The 15,584-nt window shown below is 38.5% G+C and overlaps 2 protein-coding genes, 1 long non-coding RNA gene and 1 pseudogene across 5 annotated transcripts; 2 read left to right on the forward strand and 2 right to left on the reverse strand.

The window, feature by feature from the left end:
• On the forward strand, positions 538 to 4,216 carry LOC109950185. 2 transcript variants are annotated; one of them, XR_002272482.1, is made up of 5 exons: positions 538 to 833; positions 2,283 to 2,362; positions 2,667 to 2,781; positions 2,970 to 3,039; positions 3,957 to 4,216. It is a non-coding gene; the product is annotated as an uncharacterized LOC109950185 (long non-coding RNA). The 2 variants fall into 2 exon arrangements; XR_002272483.1 differs by lacking the exon at positions 3,957 to 4,216 and adding an exon at positions 3,410 to 3,672.
• On the reverse strand, positions 4,159 to 7,736 carry LOC18770888 (receptor-like protein kinase 5). Its single transcript, XM_007203160.2, has 2 exons — positions 4,854 to 7,736; positions 4,159 to 4,734 (listed from the first exon to the last, which is right to left on the reverse strand). The coding sequence occupies exons 1-2, from the start codon at positions 7,489 to 7,491 to the stop codon at positions 4,316 to 4,318; spliced, it is 3,057 nt and encodes a 1,018-aa protein (XP_007203222.1). The 5' UTR covers positions 7,492 to 7,736; the 3' UTR covers positions 4,159 to 4,315.
• Positions 9,720 to 10,801, forward strand: LOC18770255 (annotated as a pseudogene).
• LOC18771457 (LRR receptor-like serine/threonine-protein kinase HSL2) lies at positions 11,119 to 13,667 on the reverse strand. Of its 2 annotated transcripts, XM_020569286.1 has the most exons (2): positions 12,060 to 13,667; positions 11,893 to 11,982 (listed from the first exon to the last, which is right to left on the reverse strand). In XM_020569286.1, exons 1-2 carry the CDS (start codon positions 13,531 to 13,533, stop codon positions 11,921 to 11,923), a joined length of 1,536 nt encoding a protein of 511 aa, XP_020424875.1. In that variant the 5' UTR covers positions 13,534 to 13,667; the 3' UTR covers positions 11,893 to 11,920. The 2 variants fall into 2 exon arrangements, with proteins under 2 accessions (XP_020424874.1, XP_020424875.1); XM_020569285.1 differs by having other exon boundaries at positions 11,119 to 13,664.

Consider the following 15,584-nt stretch of genomic DNA (forward strand, 5'->3'; position numbering starts at 1 on the left):
GGGATAACACTGCTTTACTATCCTTGGCCAATCACGACATGCCATGCAAGATAACTTTTTCACATGGCAGTCTGTGATAGGCATGAGATAGCAAAACAGTATTATCCCCGCAAGTTTTTATGCTAAGAGGGCCAGTCCTAGCAGAACAAGATGGCCATTACCTTGAGTAGTTACAAGTAAAGGATTATGAACGGCTATGGTTGAAAGCTTGGGTAACAATTAACAGTTGGAGAGAATATGTTTCCTTCATTATTTACTTGATCTAATTTCCATCATTAATTAAAGCATTGTTTTTCTAAACTATGGGTATAATTGAAAAACTAAACAAATTATATATATACTAAAGCCCAATGCAACCAGATACTATTCATAAGCACTGTTCCTTGAACAGTGAAATGCCAGAAAAACCCCCGTTTCACTGTTACAAAGCCTTATATTTTCCCACAAATACAGTAAATTGTCGATTTTGCCCTTTTAAATTTTTTTCCTGATATACCCTTTTTTCCCTCTCTCTTTGGATGCTAACTCTCCCCGCTGTTACTTTTCTACAGAGTGATCGTTTGCTTCCAACCAGCTTGGTTAGGCTGGTTGGGGGGCAGCCATGGGATACATGGCTTCGGTTTTCGGGATTCGTTTGAGGCGTCGATTTCCATTTGGGATGGCGCTTTGCGAATCTCACCGTTCGTTTAGTCTTCATCTCATCTCATGTGTCGTTCGTTCAGCCATTCCAAAGTTCGTCTGAGAGATTTTCAATCTGCGAGTTCTTTCATCCTCTGTCCAACGTTCGTCTAATAGATTTTCGATCTACCAGTTCTTCCATTGTTTCTCTTCAGGTTTGCATCCCCTCAACTTTTTAATGGATTAATGATTTGCTGATGGGTTTCTGAGCATACTGTCGAATCCTTTGATTCCTTGACCAAATTGATTATGCTGCTGTGGTGATCTGTTGTAGTCAATATTGTTGTTGTGGGAAAGTAAGCATGCCAATTTCAACAATTTGTAATGATCTTGCTGCTGTAATGGGTTGTTAATTTGTTGTTGCATTGATAGGATTAGATGATTACAATATCTGAGCATGTTGGTGATTACAATATCTTGGACATGGTTTTCTTTTGTTTGTTGTAAAATAAAACATAAGCAGAAAGCCATGTTCAACAAACATCAATTTCTAGGGTTAGGGTTTTCGTTTCATTCTCAGATGATTTGATGGGCAACACGATTTGTTCAGGATGACCCTGCATATATATATTTGATTAATTGAGGGTCGAGATTATAAATGAGAACTCTCAGATGAGTTTTTGAAGTTCTCCGTTTTTTACTTTACAGGAAAAAATGGAAAATTGTTATTGATTATATTAGTATAATTTGTTTAGGCACCGTCTTTCTAAGATTTTATTGCTTGCATAGTTTATTTTCTATGTTTTTCTTTTTGATTCATTGCAACTGAGGTATTCGAGCTATCTCAGCCTTTGATTGTTGCTTTTGATATGTGTGAATGATGTGAAAATTCATAAAAGCAATTGTATTAATTCATTAATCAATTATAATGAATGATGTTAAAAAAGCCAAGTAGTTAGTCTTGACCAAAAGTTGATATATTAAAGCTAATGAACTAATCAACCCAAAAACTGAAGCATAAAAGCGTGCTCAGGGACCAATGTTGCTTTTCATATTTGATTTTCAAGTCTATTGGTGCTCTGGGACCAATCCTGCTTCTGATATTTTATTTTCAACTGATTTGCTTAGAAAAAATAGAAAACAAGTTTGATTTTTTGCAATCTCTGTTCATAAATGAGTAATTGTTGATGACGCTTCTTTTCTTTTTCTTTCTTTTGGCCTTTTTGGGTTGTTTCTGTGTTTTGTCTGTTTCGTTGCGGATGCCTTATCCACCTTTTCAATATATCGTTTCTCTTTAGAAAAGAAAATCAATATTCAAGATATCTTTGCTCCAAAATAATGTATGCATGCATTAATTTTGGTAAACTAAATTGAGTATATGCTTATGGGATTAAATATTTTTCCATATTTTTGTTGCACTGTTTCTTTTCTTATTCTTATATGCAGGGATGATAATTTGTTTTCTTTTCTTTTCAGTTTCAAACAGATTTACAATTCTTTTCTCTTGCTTAAATTTGTGAAATATATGTATATGGAGAGCCCATATTAAGAAATAGCGGTTACGCATTATGTGGCCTTTTTATTGGGTTTAACGATGGAGTACAATGTGTTCATTTGATGTTTTTAGCTGAGATTGTGATCAATTTCATTTTGTGGATTTTCAGGTTTTGCAAGATGATGGTAGTGTATGAGAGCGTCAAGAGGAGGCTGTGAGTAGAAGGCGGTTCTTTGCAGGCTAGACAAGGTTGAAAATGGTTTTTATTTTATTTATTTTTCCTATTTTTGTTAGACCCTTTCTGTTCACTTATTCTCCCCGAAATATTATGCCTAAAGTAGTTAAATAAATTATCACAACTATTCAAAAGTATATATATGTTTGGTATCATCTCATGTTGCGTACAAATTGAGCAATGAAAAGATGAAAGATCTGTTACAGAGAAACAGGTGGTGCAAATGTTACATTTGTATTTTTTTTGGTTTCGTTCTTTTGTTGTACTAATGCCTCATTGCCTTTTTTTTTTCCTTCGATGATGTGTCTCTGGAACCAGCAAAAGTTCCCTCTTTGGACTTGCTCCACTTGAAGCAGTGCTATTTAATATTGATAGAACTCCATGTGATTTAGATCCTATTCATTTCAATGCCTTCCACAAAATGCTTCTATAGGTAAAGTGATTGTTTTGTTTCCTACTATTCTGTCAGAAGGAAAATATGCAGGATTTATTTGGTCATAATTTGACATTTTTCTTGGGTTTTATGGACTACAATGTGTTCATTAGAAAGCATTAGTTCATTTGGTGTTTTTAGTTGAGGTTGTCGTGATTTTCATTTATTTTCTTTTTGTGGCTTTTCAGTTTTTGCAAGATGTTAACAGTGTACAAGAGAATCCAGAAGAGGCTATGAGTAGAAGGAGGTTCTTTGCAGGTTAGACAAGATTGAATATATATATATATATATTTCCTGTTTTTGTTCGAAACTTTTTGTTTACTTATTGTCCCAGAATATTATGCTCAAAGTAGTTAAATTTCTGTCCAAAATGTTTTATTTGTGTTTCTTGATTTGAATGAAAGTTTGGTATTTCATCCTTTTGAAGGAATTTTCTTTGAAATTTGGTCATAGCCAACTGCTATTATACCATTTTTAATAATTTGTTACAAACTTGATTTTAACCTATGTATTTGCTTGAACATTAATTTCTCACAGTTAACACAAGTCTTATTGATAAACTCTTATCATTAATTCTGCAATCTACCATATAGGCTAATCACATCATTTTATATTTCTTGAGTTGTAGGTATTGTGCTACAAATTTCAAGTGGAACCAAGTGTTATTTTACTAAGATTTGTAGGTGTTGTGACATAAATGGCAATACAGTTTATTTTTGTACTATATCAGCTTACTTCCTCATTGGATTAAACTTAGTCTATAAATGGCAATATATGTATAAGTTTTGACCATAGGTGTCTATAGATTTTCTATGCTTCTGTACAACAAACTTGCGCAAGGTTTATGGGTATTTGGTTTGATTTTATTAAAGTTTGGATCTTTTGGTTGCATTATGTTATAGGTATTTAATAATTTGTGCAATGAATGAAATTATACTTTTGTCCACCAGATTTGTACAATGCTTGGCGTATTTAAATTGTAGTTTATGCAATTGATTTTTTTGCCTATTTAATAAATTGTCACAGTTCTAAATTTGTTATCAATTAATTAAATAAATTGAGCTTATACCTTTGTCCATCAGATTAATAGAATGCTTGATGTATCTAAATTGTTGTTTGTCATGTTGATTTTTTAACTTAATTCATTGATAATTGTTATTGCCTTCATTCAACAGAAACCACTACTACAGTAGAGCCAACAAGAGATAGATCCCTTTTCAACAGACATCAAGGCAGAAAAATCCCCTTCCTCCACCAGAAGCATATATGTAAAGACATGTCCAAACTTTCTTGAACAAAGAGCAGCTCAACTGTTGATATTTTTATTGTTGCTTGGTTTAATAAAATATGATCAATATTTTAAGATAACAAGCATCATATAAAACATGTTATTAGTTTTTATCTTTTAACTTAAACTTGCTACATATTTTCATAACTTTGTACACATTTCAGACAGTTTTAAAACCCGCAGCATTGTGCGGGCACCTTTGCTAGTTTTATTTCTAATTCCTCTTGTTGAACTCAACCAAGCCTATCAAACATTTGTTGCCAAACTACCATCACCGTCTTCCAGTATCTGGTCACGCTTCGAATTCTTGAGCAGAGGAGCACCAACATAATCAGTCTTTTCTCTGTGAACTCCTGGATGGCCGCATCGGAGCAAGATTTGCGTAACGTCCTTCATGGAAGGCCTAGCAGAAGGAAGTTTCTCGGTGCAATAGATGCCAAGTCTGAAAACGGAGCACATTTCATCCAAGTACGAAGGTTCTTTGATGTCCTTGTCCAAAGCATCGGCAAGAGGGTTGTCTTCTTGAACATGGCGCCATGCCCATTCGGCAAGAGCAGTGTGTTCGTCACCATTATTAGCTTCCTTTCCGGTGGTCAACTCCAGAAGGACGACCCCAAAACTATATACATCAATCTTCTCATTCACTCGTATTCTATGAGCACATTCTGCATTCAAGTGAAAATAAAATAAAATAAAACCTGTGAGATTGCTAATAGAAACAGAGGAAAAATAACACATATTTCTTTAGGAACGAACTTTAACATTTGTAGGGTGTAAGGTTTACCTGGAGCAATGTAGCCAAAGGAGCCAGCAAAAGCCGACATTGTAGCAAGTTCTCCTTGCTTGACCAACATCTTGGCTAGACCAAAATCTGCTATTTTTGCATTAAAATCAGAGTCTAACAAGATGTTACTCGATTTCACGTCTCGATGCACAACGGGTGGCACACAGTCATGATGCATATAACAGAGGCCCTGAGCAGCCCCCACTGCAATATGCAACCTCTTAGGCCAGTCCAGCGCAACATGGTGAACTGACCTAGAGAGATTGGATGGCCTGTTTCTCTTGTGCAGCCATCGATCCAGACTTCGATTCTCCGAGTACTCATAGACAAGTAGCTTTGAATTGTCCTTGGATATACAGCACATCAGCTTCACTATGTTGGCATGTCGAATGGAACTCAATATCTTGACTTCTGCAAGAAATTCTTTTTCAAGCTTCTCTTCTAACTTCTTATCTTTCCAAATCTTTTTCACGGCAACAACATCGCCTGTACGATTGACAGGAACACAATAAACTTTTCCTGATCCGCCACTTCCAATCAAATTACTTTCCGTCAATCCTGAGAGAATTTTTGACACACTGAAATTCAACCTCTGAAATGCGGTGAGCTTCCAACCAGAACCCGATCTGTTTCTCTTCCAATAACTTCTGACCATGAAGAATGATAAGGACAAAGCCAACAAGGACAAAAGTATGCCGAAAGTTAAGATCAATGCAAGATATGTAGACCAAATTTTGCTGGACTTTCGAGGTTGAGAATTACATATGCTGAGTTTTGCTGAGGGGCTAGTTGCACAGAGACCTTGATTGTCCAAGAAGCTTCCGTCATAAGCAGGATTTTCAAATTCAATTGGGATCTTCCCAGACAGGTGATTGGAAGAGAGATTGAAGTTGCTGAGCTTCAGATGCCCAAGTTGAGCTGGAATTTGGCCAGAAAGTTGGTTTTCTGAAAGGTCCAGTGCAGTAAGGACTGGTAGAAGACCAAGTCCCGCTGGAATTGGTCCAGAGAGTTTATTTCGACTGAAATTAAGAAAGTTGAGTGATTTCCATGACATAATCTCTGATGGAAGGAAGCCAGTAAGCTGATTCTGATCAAGAGAAAGAGTGATTAAGCTCGGAAGAGCAGTAAGTTCCTGAGGGATAGTACCGTTAAAAAGGTTATTACCGGCGTCAAAAACCTTCAAGTTCCAGGATGACATCCCGGTTGGAATGTTACCTGAAAATCTGTTATCTCTGATTTCCAGCCGTGTAAGACTCCGAGATATTTTCTCAGGAAGCTCACCGGTAAGAGAGTTGTTGCTCATCATTACCTGATCCAAGTTTGGTGCTGTCCACATGCCACTAGGAATGTTCCCAGACAATCCATTATCATAAACCTTCACTTCTGTTAAACTAGTGCAATTTCCAAGAGAGCTTGGTAACTCCCCAGTGAGATTGTTCTCATAAGCTACAAGTGTTGACAGCTTACCCCGATAGCACAAATGGTCTGGCAGTTTGCCAGTGAGCCTATTCCCCGAAACCTCGAACCCTTCAAGCTCTGAATACCTTCCAAAGTCTGGAGGCAATGTTCCAGACAAATTATTGATGAACACTCTGAACTGTTTGAGATTTGGTAGACGGCCAATGCTTGCTGGAACCGCACCAGAAAAACCATTTAAAAACAAAGCTAACCATGTTAATTTGGTAAGGTTTCCATAATCTTGTGGTATTGGGCCTGTTAAATGGTTTGTAGAAATATCAATGACAGTCAAGTTCAATGCTTCAACCACTTGAGGTACATACCCAGACAGGCTGTTGTTGTAGAGATAGATTATACTCAACTTCTTCAACAGAAACAAAACACTTGGGATTGTCCCATTTAAACTGTTGGTTGCCAAATCCAATTCTTCCAGTGCTGCCATTTCTCCAAGTGTTCCGGGGAGTTCTCCAATCAAATTCGATCCGCGTATATACAAAGTCTTCAAGTTTTTCAACTTGGTGAAATTGGAAGGTAGATTCCATGGCACAAGTTTTGTATTGAAAGAGAGACTTAGGTGTTTAAGATTGGACAAGTTACCTATTTCTGGTGGCACGGAACCATTAAAGTTGTTCATATACAGCTGCAGGTTCCTGAGCTCTTGTAACCGCCCAATAGCCGCCGGTATGTCACCAGAAAAGTAGTTAGCGCTAAGGTCAAGGTATTGAAGCCGATGCAAGCTATCGATATCGTCAGGAATCTTGCCATCAAAGGAATTTTGAGAGAGGTTCAAGTACTGTAGCTTTGAACAGTTGTAGAAAGCTTTTGGGAACTCTCCAGCAAAGTTGTTGTAGCTGAGATCAATGAGTGTGAGGTTCTTGAGATCACAAATGAAAGGTGGAACTGGTAGGGTGATGTTCGTGTGGACCAGAGACAATCCGGTGACGGAGTTGTTTGTGCAGGTGATCTCAGGCTGCCAGGAACAGTGGGAAGTGTTTGATGTTGATGGAATCCAATGACTGAGGAACGGTGGAGATTGCAAGTATGACTTTATTTTTAGCAGAACAGCTTGTTCTTGGTCTTGCAATGACTGAGAGTTGGCATGGCTGATGAGGAGGAGGGGGAGGAAGAGAAGGAAGCAGAGATGGGTGTGGAGAGAAGATGTTAGGGTAGGTTCAGTCATTTGGTGATGGAGGTTCAGAAGTTGGTTTGTTCCCGCGGCATGAACTCTGGTTTTGATGACAAGACAAGTAAGTTAAGGGAAGTTGATTTCCTTGTAGTGTTGGAAAGTGGAAACTTCAAAACCATTTGCAGGGCCACAAACGAATGCAAACTTTTGGCAATTTGAGTGGAGGACCTGGAAAATGATGGTCAACGGAGACCATTTAGCCTACCACCAATTAGTGGAGGACCTGGAAAATTATGGCAATTTGAGTGGAGGACCTGGATTGTTCTTATCAGTTAGCTTAGCTGTTAACTTATTATATTCGAAGGTTTGTTCACAAGAAACAAAGTTATATCAGGAGCCCAACCAATTGACTTTTTGTTTTGTTTTGATCAAATGTGGGTCAGGGGTTCGAACTTGGTACCTCATCCAACGTGGGGAAGAGAAGTAGCACTAGACCAAGAGCTACTTGATACCAGTTGATATTCTATATATGTTATGGTTATGGCAGCTAAAATCCTCTCCTTCCTTCCTTGCCAAAGTTTTAAACTGCAAGAAATTATATTGTTAAAGCCACAAATGTCTGCAGAAGATAAGGCAAGTTTTCGAATAAAACAAGGCAGGCTGAAAGCCAAACGTGACGTACGTGAAGGGCAAGACGGCATTGAAAGTTCCTTCCTGGAATGTCACGTGTGAACAGAGAACGCCATTGTTGAATGAAGACTTGATTTATTGCTTTTTAATTTTAATGGGAGACTTTGATCCCATATTGTTATTATTTTCCACTGATACAGACGGGAGGAGAAAAATGAAAAAAAAAATTCCACTGGAATGAAAAGTTGCAGAGGTGTGACGAAATGGCATTAATTGGAAAACAAGCAAGAACCTAGGTGGGTGGGTTGTTGTCCTAACACACTCACGTTTGTTTGTTTCAGTTCTAGAAGATGCACAAAATTTCAATTCATGTGGGCTTTGAACTTTGGAGAAAAGTTGAGTCATGATATCAATGGGTTTTGGTGGAAATAGATTTGTAGTCTGTCAAATATATGGACTGCATTATTTCTAAAAGCTGATAGTGAAAAGCAGTATGCATCCAGATGCAGTGCAGGGCCAACAACCAAGATGCTGGAAAAAAGAAATGCAAGTTTTCTGTTGACCAATCTTGGCCTCTCTTCTTCTACTCAAACTTTATGTGTATCATGTGAACTTTTGACTCAAAAACCAAGCGTCAAGGACCTTGCTGATAACTTAATGAAATCACAAATTTCTTTAGATATTAATTAGATATTATCACGTTCGCACGTGCAGGTGCAAACTGTATGAAGTTAGTTATTTACCCCAAAAGAATTCAGAAAAATTATTTTCATATTGTATGAAGTTTGTTGACTCAAAAAAGTCACCACTCACCACTCACCACTCACCTACAGGAAGCCCACGAAATTAGTTTGGGCCTTGACTGATTGAATTGACTGCTTAGGGCCCTCAGTTTTCTACTTTGTTTTTGTTTTTGGTTTTTAATGTAAGAGAGAGTCTAAGCCCAGTTTGGTCTGGTCCGTTATTTTCTCTCTTGATTAAAGTCCGTTCGGCTTGGCCCAAGCCTAATAAATTTTGGACCGAATTGGCCTGGCCCATTGACTAGGCTTAGCTACAAGGGGGAGAGGTTTCTCTTACACATACATTACGTATCAAGGTGTCATGAGAGTTCAAACTAAGACCACTAGTTAGCAAGTGAATGCCCTTTTCCACTTGGCTAGACCCCGTTGGCTCCTACTTTGTTTTATTATTACTGAGTTAAAATTAAAATAGAGAATCCCCTAATATAAATTGAATTTCCTTATGCTTAAAGGACTATGTTTGGTCAGACCGAAACAAAAAGGACTGGAAATCTCTACAAATGATAAAATAGAGAAAAGGGCACTTGTTTTCACATCCCGCATCAATTAGTATCGCACCGTTGAGTAGCTACTTATCAGATTGGCAAAATCCTTGAACGGCTATAATCTAATGCTTGGCTAACAAGTAAAGGATTATGAACGGCTATGGTTACGTGCGAGTTTAATGAGATTAGGATTCGTTTTTAGTTTCGTTCTATGTATTTTATTTTCAATTTCACGTTTGTCCCAGTGAGATTAGGATTTCCTTATTCTGAAAGGATAGGATTTTGGTCTGAATTGTTTATAAATACAAGTCCACTTGTTCTCACACTTGGCATAGCAAGAAAAGAAACCCAGTAGAGTTACCTCAATCAAAGACGATCCATCAATATCACTAATCTTCGTCTTCTTTTTTGACAGTGCAAGCAAACTTGTTGAAGATGGACTTCGAGCAGTTTTATCGTTGTTACTCTGTCTCCTCAATTGGCAAGCCACATGCGGAAAACGGTGATAAAATTATAATGCCGCCGTCGGCTCTCCATCGCCTTGTTTGGGGTCCACAGGTGGCCTACCCTATGCTGTTTCAGCTCAACAATCCCAATTCTGAATCTGGACGAGTTACTCATTGCGGGGTCTTGGAATTTGTTGCCGATGAGGGCTTTGTATTTTTACCATCTTGGATGATGCACAACCTGCTTTTACAAGAGGGTAACCTTGTTCATGTCAAAAGCCAAAGCCTTGGGAAGGGAACATATGTCAAACTGCAACCTCACACCAAGGACTTTCTTGATATCTCAAACCCTAAAGCCGCTCTGGAGACGGCGTTGAGGAGCTACTCTTGTTTAACCATTGGTGACACTATCATGCTTCCTTATAACAGTAAGAAGTATTACATCAACATAATTGAAACAAAGCCCTCCTCTGCAATCTGTATAGTTGATACCGACTGCGAGGTTGATTTTGCCCCTCCTCTTGATTATGTGGAGCCTGAAAAGAAGCCAGCACCATCCACTCTGCCAACGAAGAGACCACAAGAAGTTGAAGAAGATGAACAAGAGACACCTGAAAAGATAGCAAAGTTCAGTCCCTTTACTGGTTCAGCCAGACGATTGGATGGAGAACCGGTCTTGACACAATCCGTTGCACCTGCAGTTCCCTCTCCTCCGGAACTCAGGCAGCGCCAACTGGAGAGTGAAAATGGAACCAACAAAAAGGGTTCTAAGTCATCAGCTTCTGCTTCACTTCAACATTCTGGAAAGCTTGTGTTTGGTTCAAATGTGAACCGGCCTGTGAATGCAATCCCAAAAGTTGCCCCAAACAACCGCAGCAGGCAAGAGCCCCCTCACAAGGCAGAAGAGCCAAAGTTGCAAGCATTCACAGGGAAGAAGTATACCCTGAAAGGGTGAAGTTAGGGCATATCGATCCTTCATCTAAAACATATGAATTAAACGCTTAGCTAATATGTAAAGGGTTAGGAACGGCTATGGTTGAAAACTTGGATAATAAGTAACACCCAGAGTGGGAGAATCTGTTTCCTTTATTATTTGCTTGTTCTGAATACCATCAATTAAATTTTGAAGCAATTGGAATTGTTATCTTTTCTACTCCTTGTTCTCTGATTCTTCCTTTTGTAATTTTCATACATGATTGGTGCCATTAAAATAACAACTCAATGTACGTAATAAATATCTTTCATACATACATTACACATAATTGGTATTGTTTGCTTGTTAAGCTCATTTATCCTGGATTGGATTGCGTAATAAAATCAGGGATGTAAACTGTGAGTAGTTTACTTTTATTGCTTGCACTCTCAGGGAATTAAGTTGCTTGCATCTCTAAATCTTCTCAATGGTGGGATGACTTTTGTTGAGCATCGGAGCAAGATATGCAGAACCTGCTTCACTAATTTTCTCTAAGACTGTTATCAGATATACAAGCTGTAGCATTACATTGCAATCACTAATCAAGATCAATGCACAATTCTGAGTTTTCTGTTCTCTGCTTTCTTCCTTATTCTTCTCTAAATTCCTCTACTGTCATCAACAACATCGCCTGTACGATTGACAGGAACACAATAAACTTTTCCTGAGCCGCCACTTCCAATCATAATACTTTTTGAAACTCTGAAATTCAACCTCTGAAATAAGGTGAGCTTCCAATCAGAATCCGATCTGTTTCTCTTCCAATAAGCTCTGACCATGAAGAATGATAAGGACAAAGCCAACAAGGACAAAAGTATGCCCAAAGTTAAGATCAATGCAAGATATGTAGACCAAATTTTGCTGGAATTTCGAGGTTGAAAATTACATATGCTGAGTTTTGCTGAGGGCCTAGCTGCACAGAGACCTTGATTGTCCAAGAAGCTTCTGTCATAAGCAGGATTTTCAAATTCAATTGGGATCTTCCCAGATAGGTGATTGGAAGAAAGATTGAAGTTGCTGAGCTTCAGATTCCCAAGTTGAGCTGGAATTTGGCCAGAAAATTGGTTTTCTGAAAGGTCCAGTTCAGTAATGACTGGTAGAAGACCAAGTCCTGCTGGAATTGGTCCAGAGAGTTGATTTCGACTCAAATTAAGAGCGTTGAGTGATTTCCATGATATAATCTCTGATGGAAGGAAGCCAGTAAGCTGATTCTGATCAAGAGAAAGAGTGATTAAGCTAGGAAGAGTAGTAAGTTTCTGAGGGATAGTACCGTTAAAAAGGTTATTACCGGCGTCAAAAACCTTCAAGTTCCAGGATGACACCCCGGTTGGAATGTTACCTGAAAATCTGTTATCTCTTATTTCCAGCCGTGTAAGATTCCGAGACATTTTCTCAGGAAGCTCACCGGTAAGAGAGTTGTTGCTCATCAGCACGTGAATCAAGTTTGGTGCTGTCCACATGCCACTAGGAATGTTCCCAGACAATCCATTACCATAAACCTTCACTTCTGTTAAACTAGTGCAATTTCCAAGAGAGCTTGGTAACTCCCCAGTGAGATTGTTCTCATAAGCTACAAGTGTTGACAGCTTACCCCAATAGCACAAATGGTCTGGCAGTTTGCCAGTGAGCCTATTCCCCGAAACCTCGAACCCTTCAAGCTCTGAATACCTTCCAAAGTCTGGAGGCAATGTTCCAGACAAATTATTGATGAACACTCTGAACTGTTTGAGATTTGGTAAACGGCCAATGCTTGCTGGAACAGCACCAGAAAAACCATTTAAAAACAAAGCTAACCATGTTAATTTGGTAAGGTTTCCATAATCTTGTGGTATTGGGCCTGTTAAATAGTTTGTAGAAATATCAATGACAGTCAAGTTCAATGCTTCAACCACTTGAGGTACATCCCCAGACAGGCTGTTGTTGTAGAGATAGATTATACTCAAATTCTTCAACAGAAACAAAACACTTGGGATTGTCCCATTTAAACTGTTGTATGCCAAATCCAATTCTTCCAGTGCTGCCATTTCTCCAAGTGTTCCGGGGAGTTCTCCAATCAAATTCGATCCGCGTATATACAAATTCTTCAAGTTTTTCAACTTGGTGAAATTGGAAGGCAGATTCCATGGCACAAGTTTTGTATTGAAAGAGAGACTTAGGTGTTTAAGATTGGACAAGTTACCTATTTCTGGTGGCACGGAACCATTAAAGTTGTTCATATACAGCTGCAGGTTCCTGAGCTCTTGTAACCGCCCAATAGCCGCCGGTATGTCACCAGAAAAGTAGTTAGCGCTAAGGTCAAGGTATTGAAGCCTAGGCAAGCTGTCGATATTGTCAGGAATCTTGCCATCAAAGGAATTTTGAGAGAGGTTCAAGTACTGTAGCTTTGAACAGTTGTAGAAAGCTTTTGGGAACTCTCCAGCAAAGTAGTTGTAGCTGAGATCAATGAGTGTGAGGTTCTTGAGATCACAAATGAAAGGTGGAACTGGTAGAGTGATTTTCGTGTTGACCAGAGACAATCCGGTTACGGAGTTGTTTGTGCAGGTGATCTCAGGCTGCCAGGAACAGTGGGAAGTGTTTGATGTTGATGGAATCCAATGGCTGAGGAACGGTGGAGATTGCAAGTATGACTTTAGTTTTAGCAGAACAGCTTGTTCTTGGTCTTGCAATGACTGAGAGTTGGCATGGCTGATGAGGAGGAGGGGGAGGAAGAGAAGGAAGCAGAGATGGATGTGGAGAGAAGATGTTAGGGTTGGTATAGTCATTTGGTGATGGAGGTTCAGAAGTTGGTTTGTTCCCGCGGCATGAACTCTGGTTTTGAGGACAAGACAAGTAAGTTAGGGGAAGTTGATTTCCTTATAGTGTTGGAAAGTGGAAACTTCAAAACCATTTGCAGGGCCACAAACAAATGCAAGCTTTTGGCAATTTGAGTGGAGGACCTGGAAAATGATGGTCAACGGAGACCATTTAGTCTACGACCAATTAGTGGAGGACCTGGAAAATGATGGCAATTTGAGTGGAGGAACTGGAAAATGATTGTGCTTATCCGTTAGCTCAGCTGTTAACTTATTATATTTAATTGTTTTTTTACAAGAAACAAGTTATATCAGGAGCCCAACCAGTTGACTTTTTGTTTTGTTTTGATCAAATGGGGGTTCGGGGGTTTCGAACTTGGTACCTCATCCAGCGTGAGGAAGAGAAGTAGCACTAGACCAAAAGCTACTTGATACCAGTTGACATTCTATATATGTTATGGTTATGGCAGCTAAGATCCTCTCCTTCCTTCCTTGCCAAAGTTTTAAACTGCAAGAAATTATATTGTTAAAGCCGCAAATGTCTGCAGAAGATAATGCAAGTTTTCGAATAAAACAAGGCAGGCTGAAAGCCAAACGTGACGTACGTGAAAGGCAAGACGGCATTGAAAGTTCCTTCCCGGAATGTCACGTGTGATCAGAGAACGCCATTGTTGAATGAAGACCTGATTTATTGCTTTTTAATTTTTAACGGAAGACTTTGATCCCATATTATTATTATTTTCAATCGAAACATTCTGAAGGGTAAGAAGAATAACGGCAGCACGTCTGGTTTTCCACTGATACAGACAGGGGAAGGAGAAAAATGGAAAATAAAATTCCACTGGCAAAGAAAAGTTTCAGAGGTGTGACGAAATGGCATTAACTCATGTGGGTGGGTTGTTGTCCTGACCCTAACACACTCACATTTGTTTCTTTCAGTTCCAGAAGATGCACAAAATTTCAATTCATGTGGGCTTTTAACTTTGGAGAAAAGTTGAGTGATGATATCAAATCAATGGGTTTTGGTGGAAATAGATTTGTAGTCAAATATATTGACTGCATTATTTCTAGAAGCTGATAGTGAAAAGCAGTATGCATCCAGATGCAGTGTCACTTGTGAGCTTTTGAGTCAAAAACCAAGCGTCAAGGACCTTGCTGATAACTTAATAAAATCAAAAAGTTCTTTAGATATTAATTAAGGGATATGATTTCCCCACTCCCCTTTTCTCCACCTACACTCCCTTTTGCTTGTTAATACTTTTTAATCAATTTTGTTCATTTTCTTTCCTATTCTACCTTTACCTTGCTGAGCAGGCCTGTGAATGCAATCCCGAAAGTTGCCCCAAACAACCGCAGGCAAGAGCCCCCTCACAAGGCAGAAGAGCCAAAGTTGCAAGCATTCACAGGAAAGAAGTATACCCTGAAAGGGTGAAGTTAGGGCATATAGATCCTTCATCTAAAACATATGAATTAAACACTTAGCTAATATGTAAAGGGTTAGGAACGGCTATGGTTGAAAACTTGGATAACAACACCCAGAGTGGGAGAATCTGTTTCCTTTATTATTTCCTTGTTCTGAATACCATCAATTAAATTTTGAAGCAAGTGGAACTGTTATCTTTTCTACTCCTTGTTCTCTGATTCTTCCTTTTGTAATTTTCATACATGATTGGTGCTATTAAAATAAGGGAGATTCACTATTATACCCAATATATGAGCTGAAATTATTATTTAAAAAAAAAAAAACCCTTATATGAAATAGATTTTAGAAAGACACCCAAAGCCTATTTACAACATAACAAAAAGGCTTTTAGCTTATTTTAAATTACAAAACTATCACTAATTTCTTAAAACAAACCCAACTCCAAAATCTCATAAAAAAACCCAAAACACCAAAAGGGCATCAAAGTAACTTAATAATCAAAATTAAATTTAATAGGGCCACTGTCATTTTTTAGGTTTTTTCTTTTTTTTATAGAAATTAAATGGTGTAGAGTTTATCTATATTATTAGTGCTAAGA

The sequence above is a fragment of the Prunus persica genome, chromosome G7 (genome assembly GCF_000346465.2).
Source record: "Prunus persica cultivar Lovell chromosome G7, Prunus_persica_NCBIv2, whole genome shotgun sequence".
Classification (NCBI taxonomy): Eukaryota; Viridiplantae; Streptophyta; class Magnoliopsida; order Rosales; family Rosaceae; genus Prunus; species Prunus persica.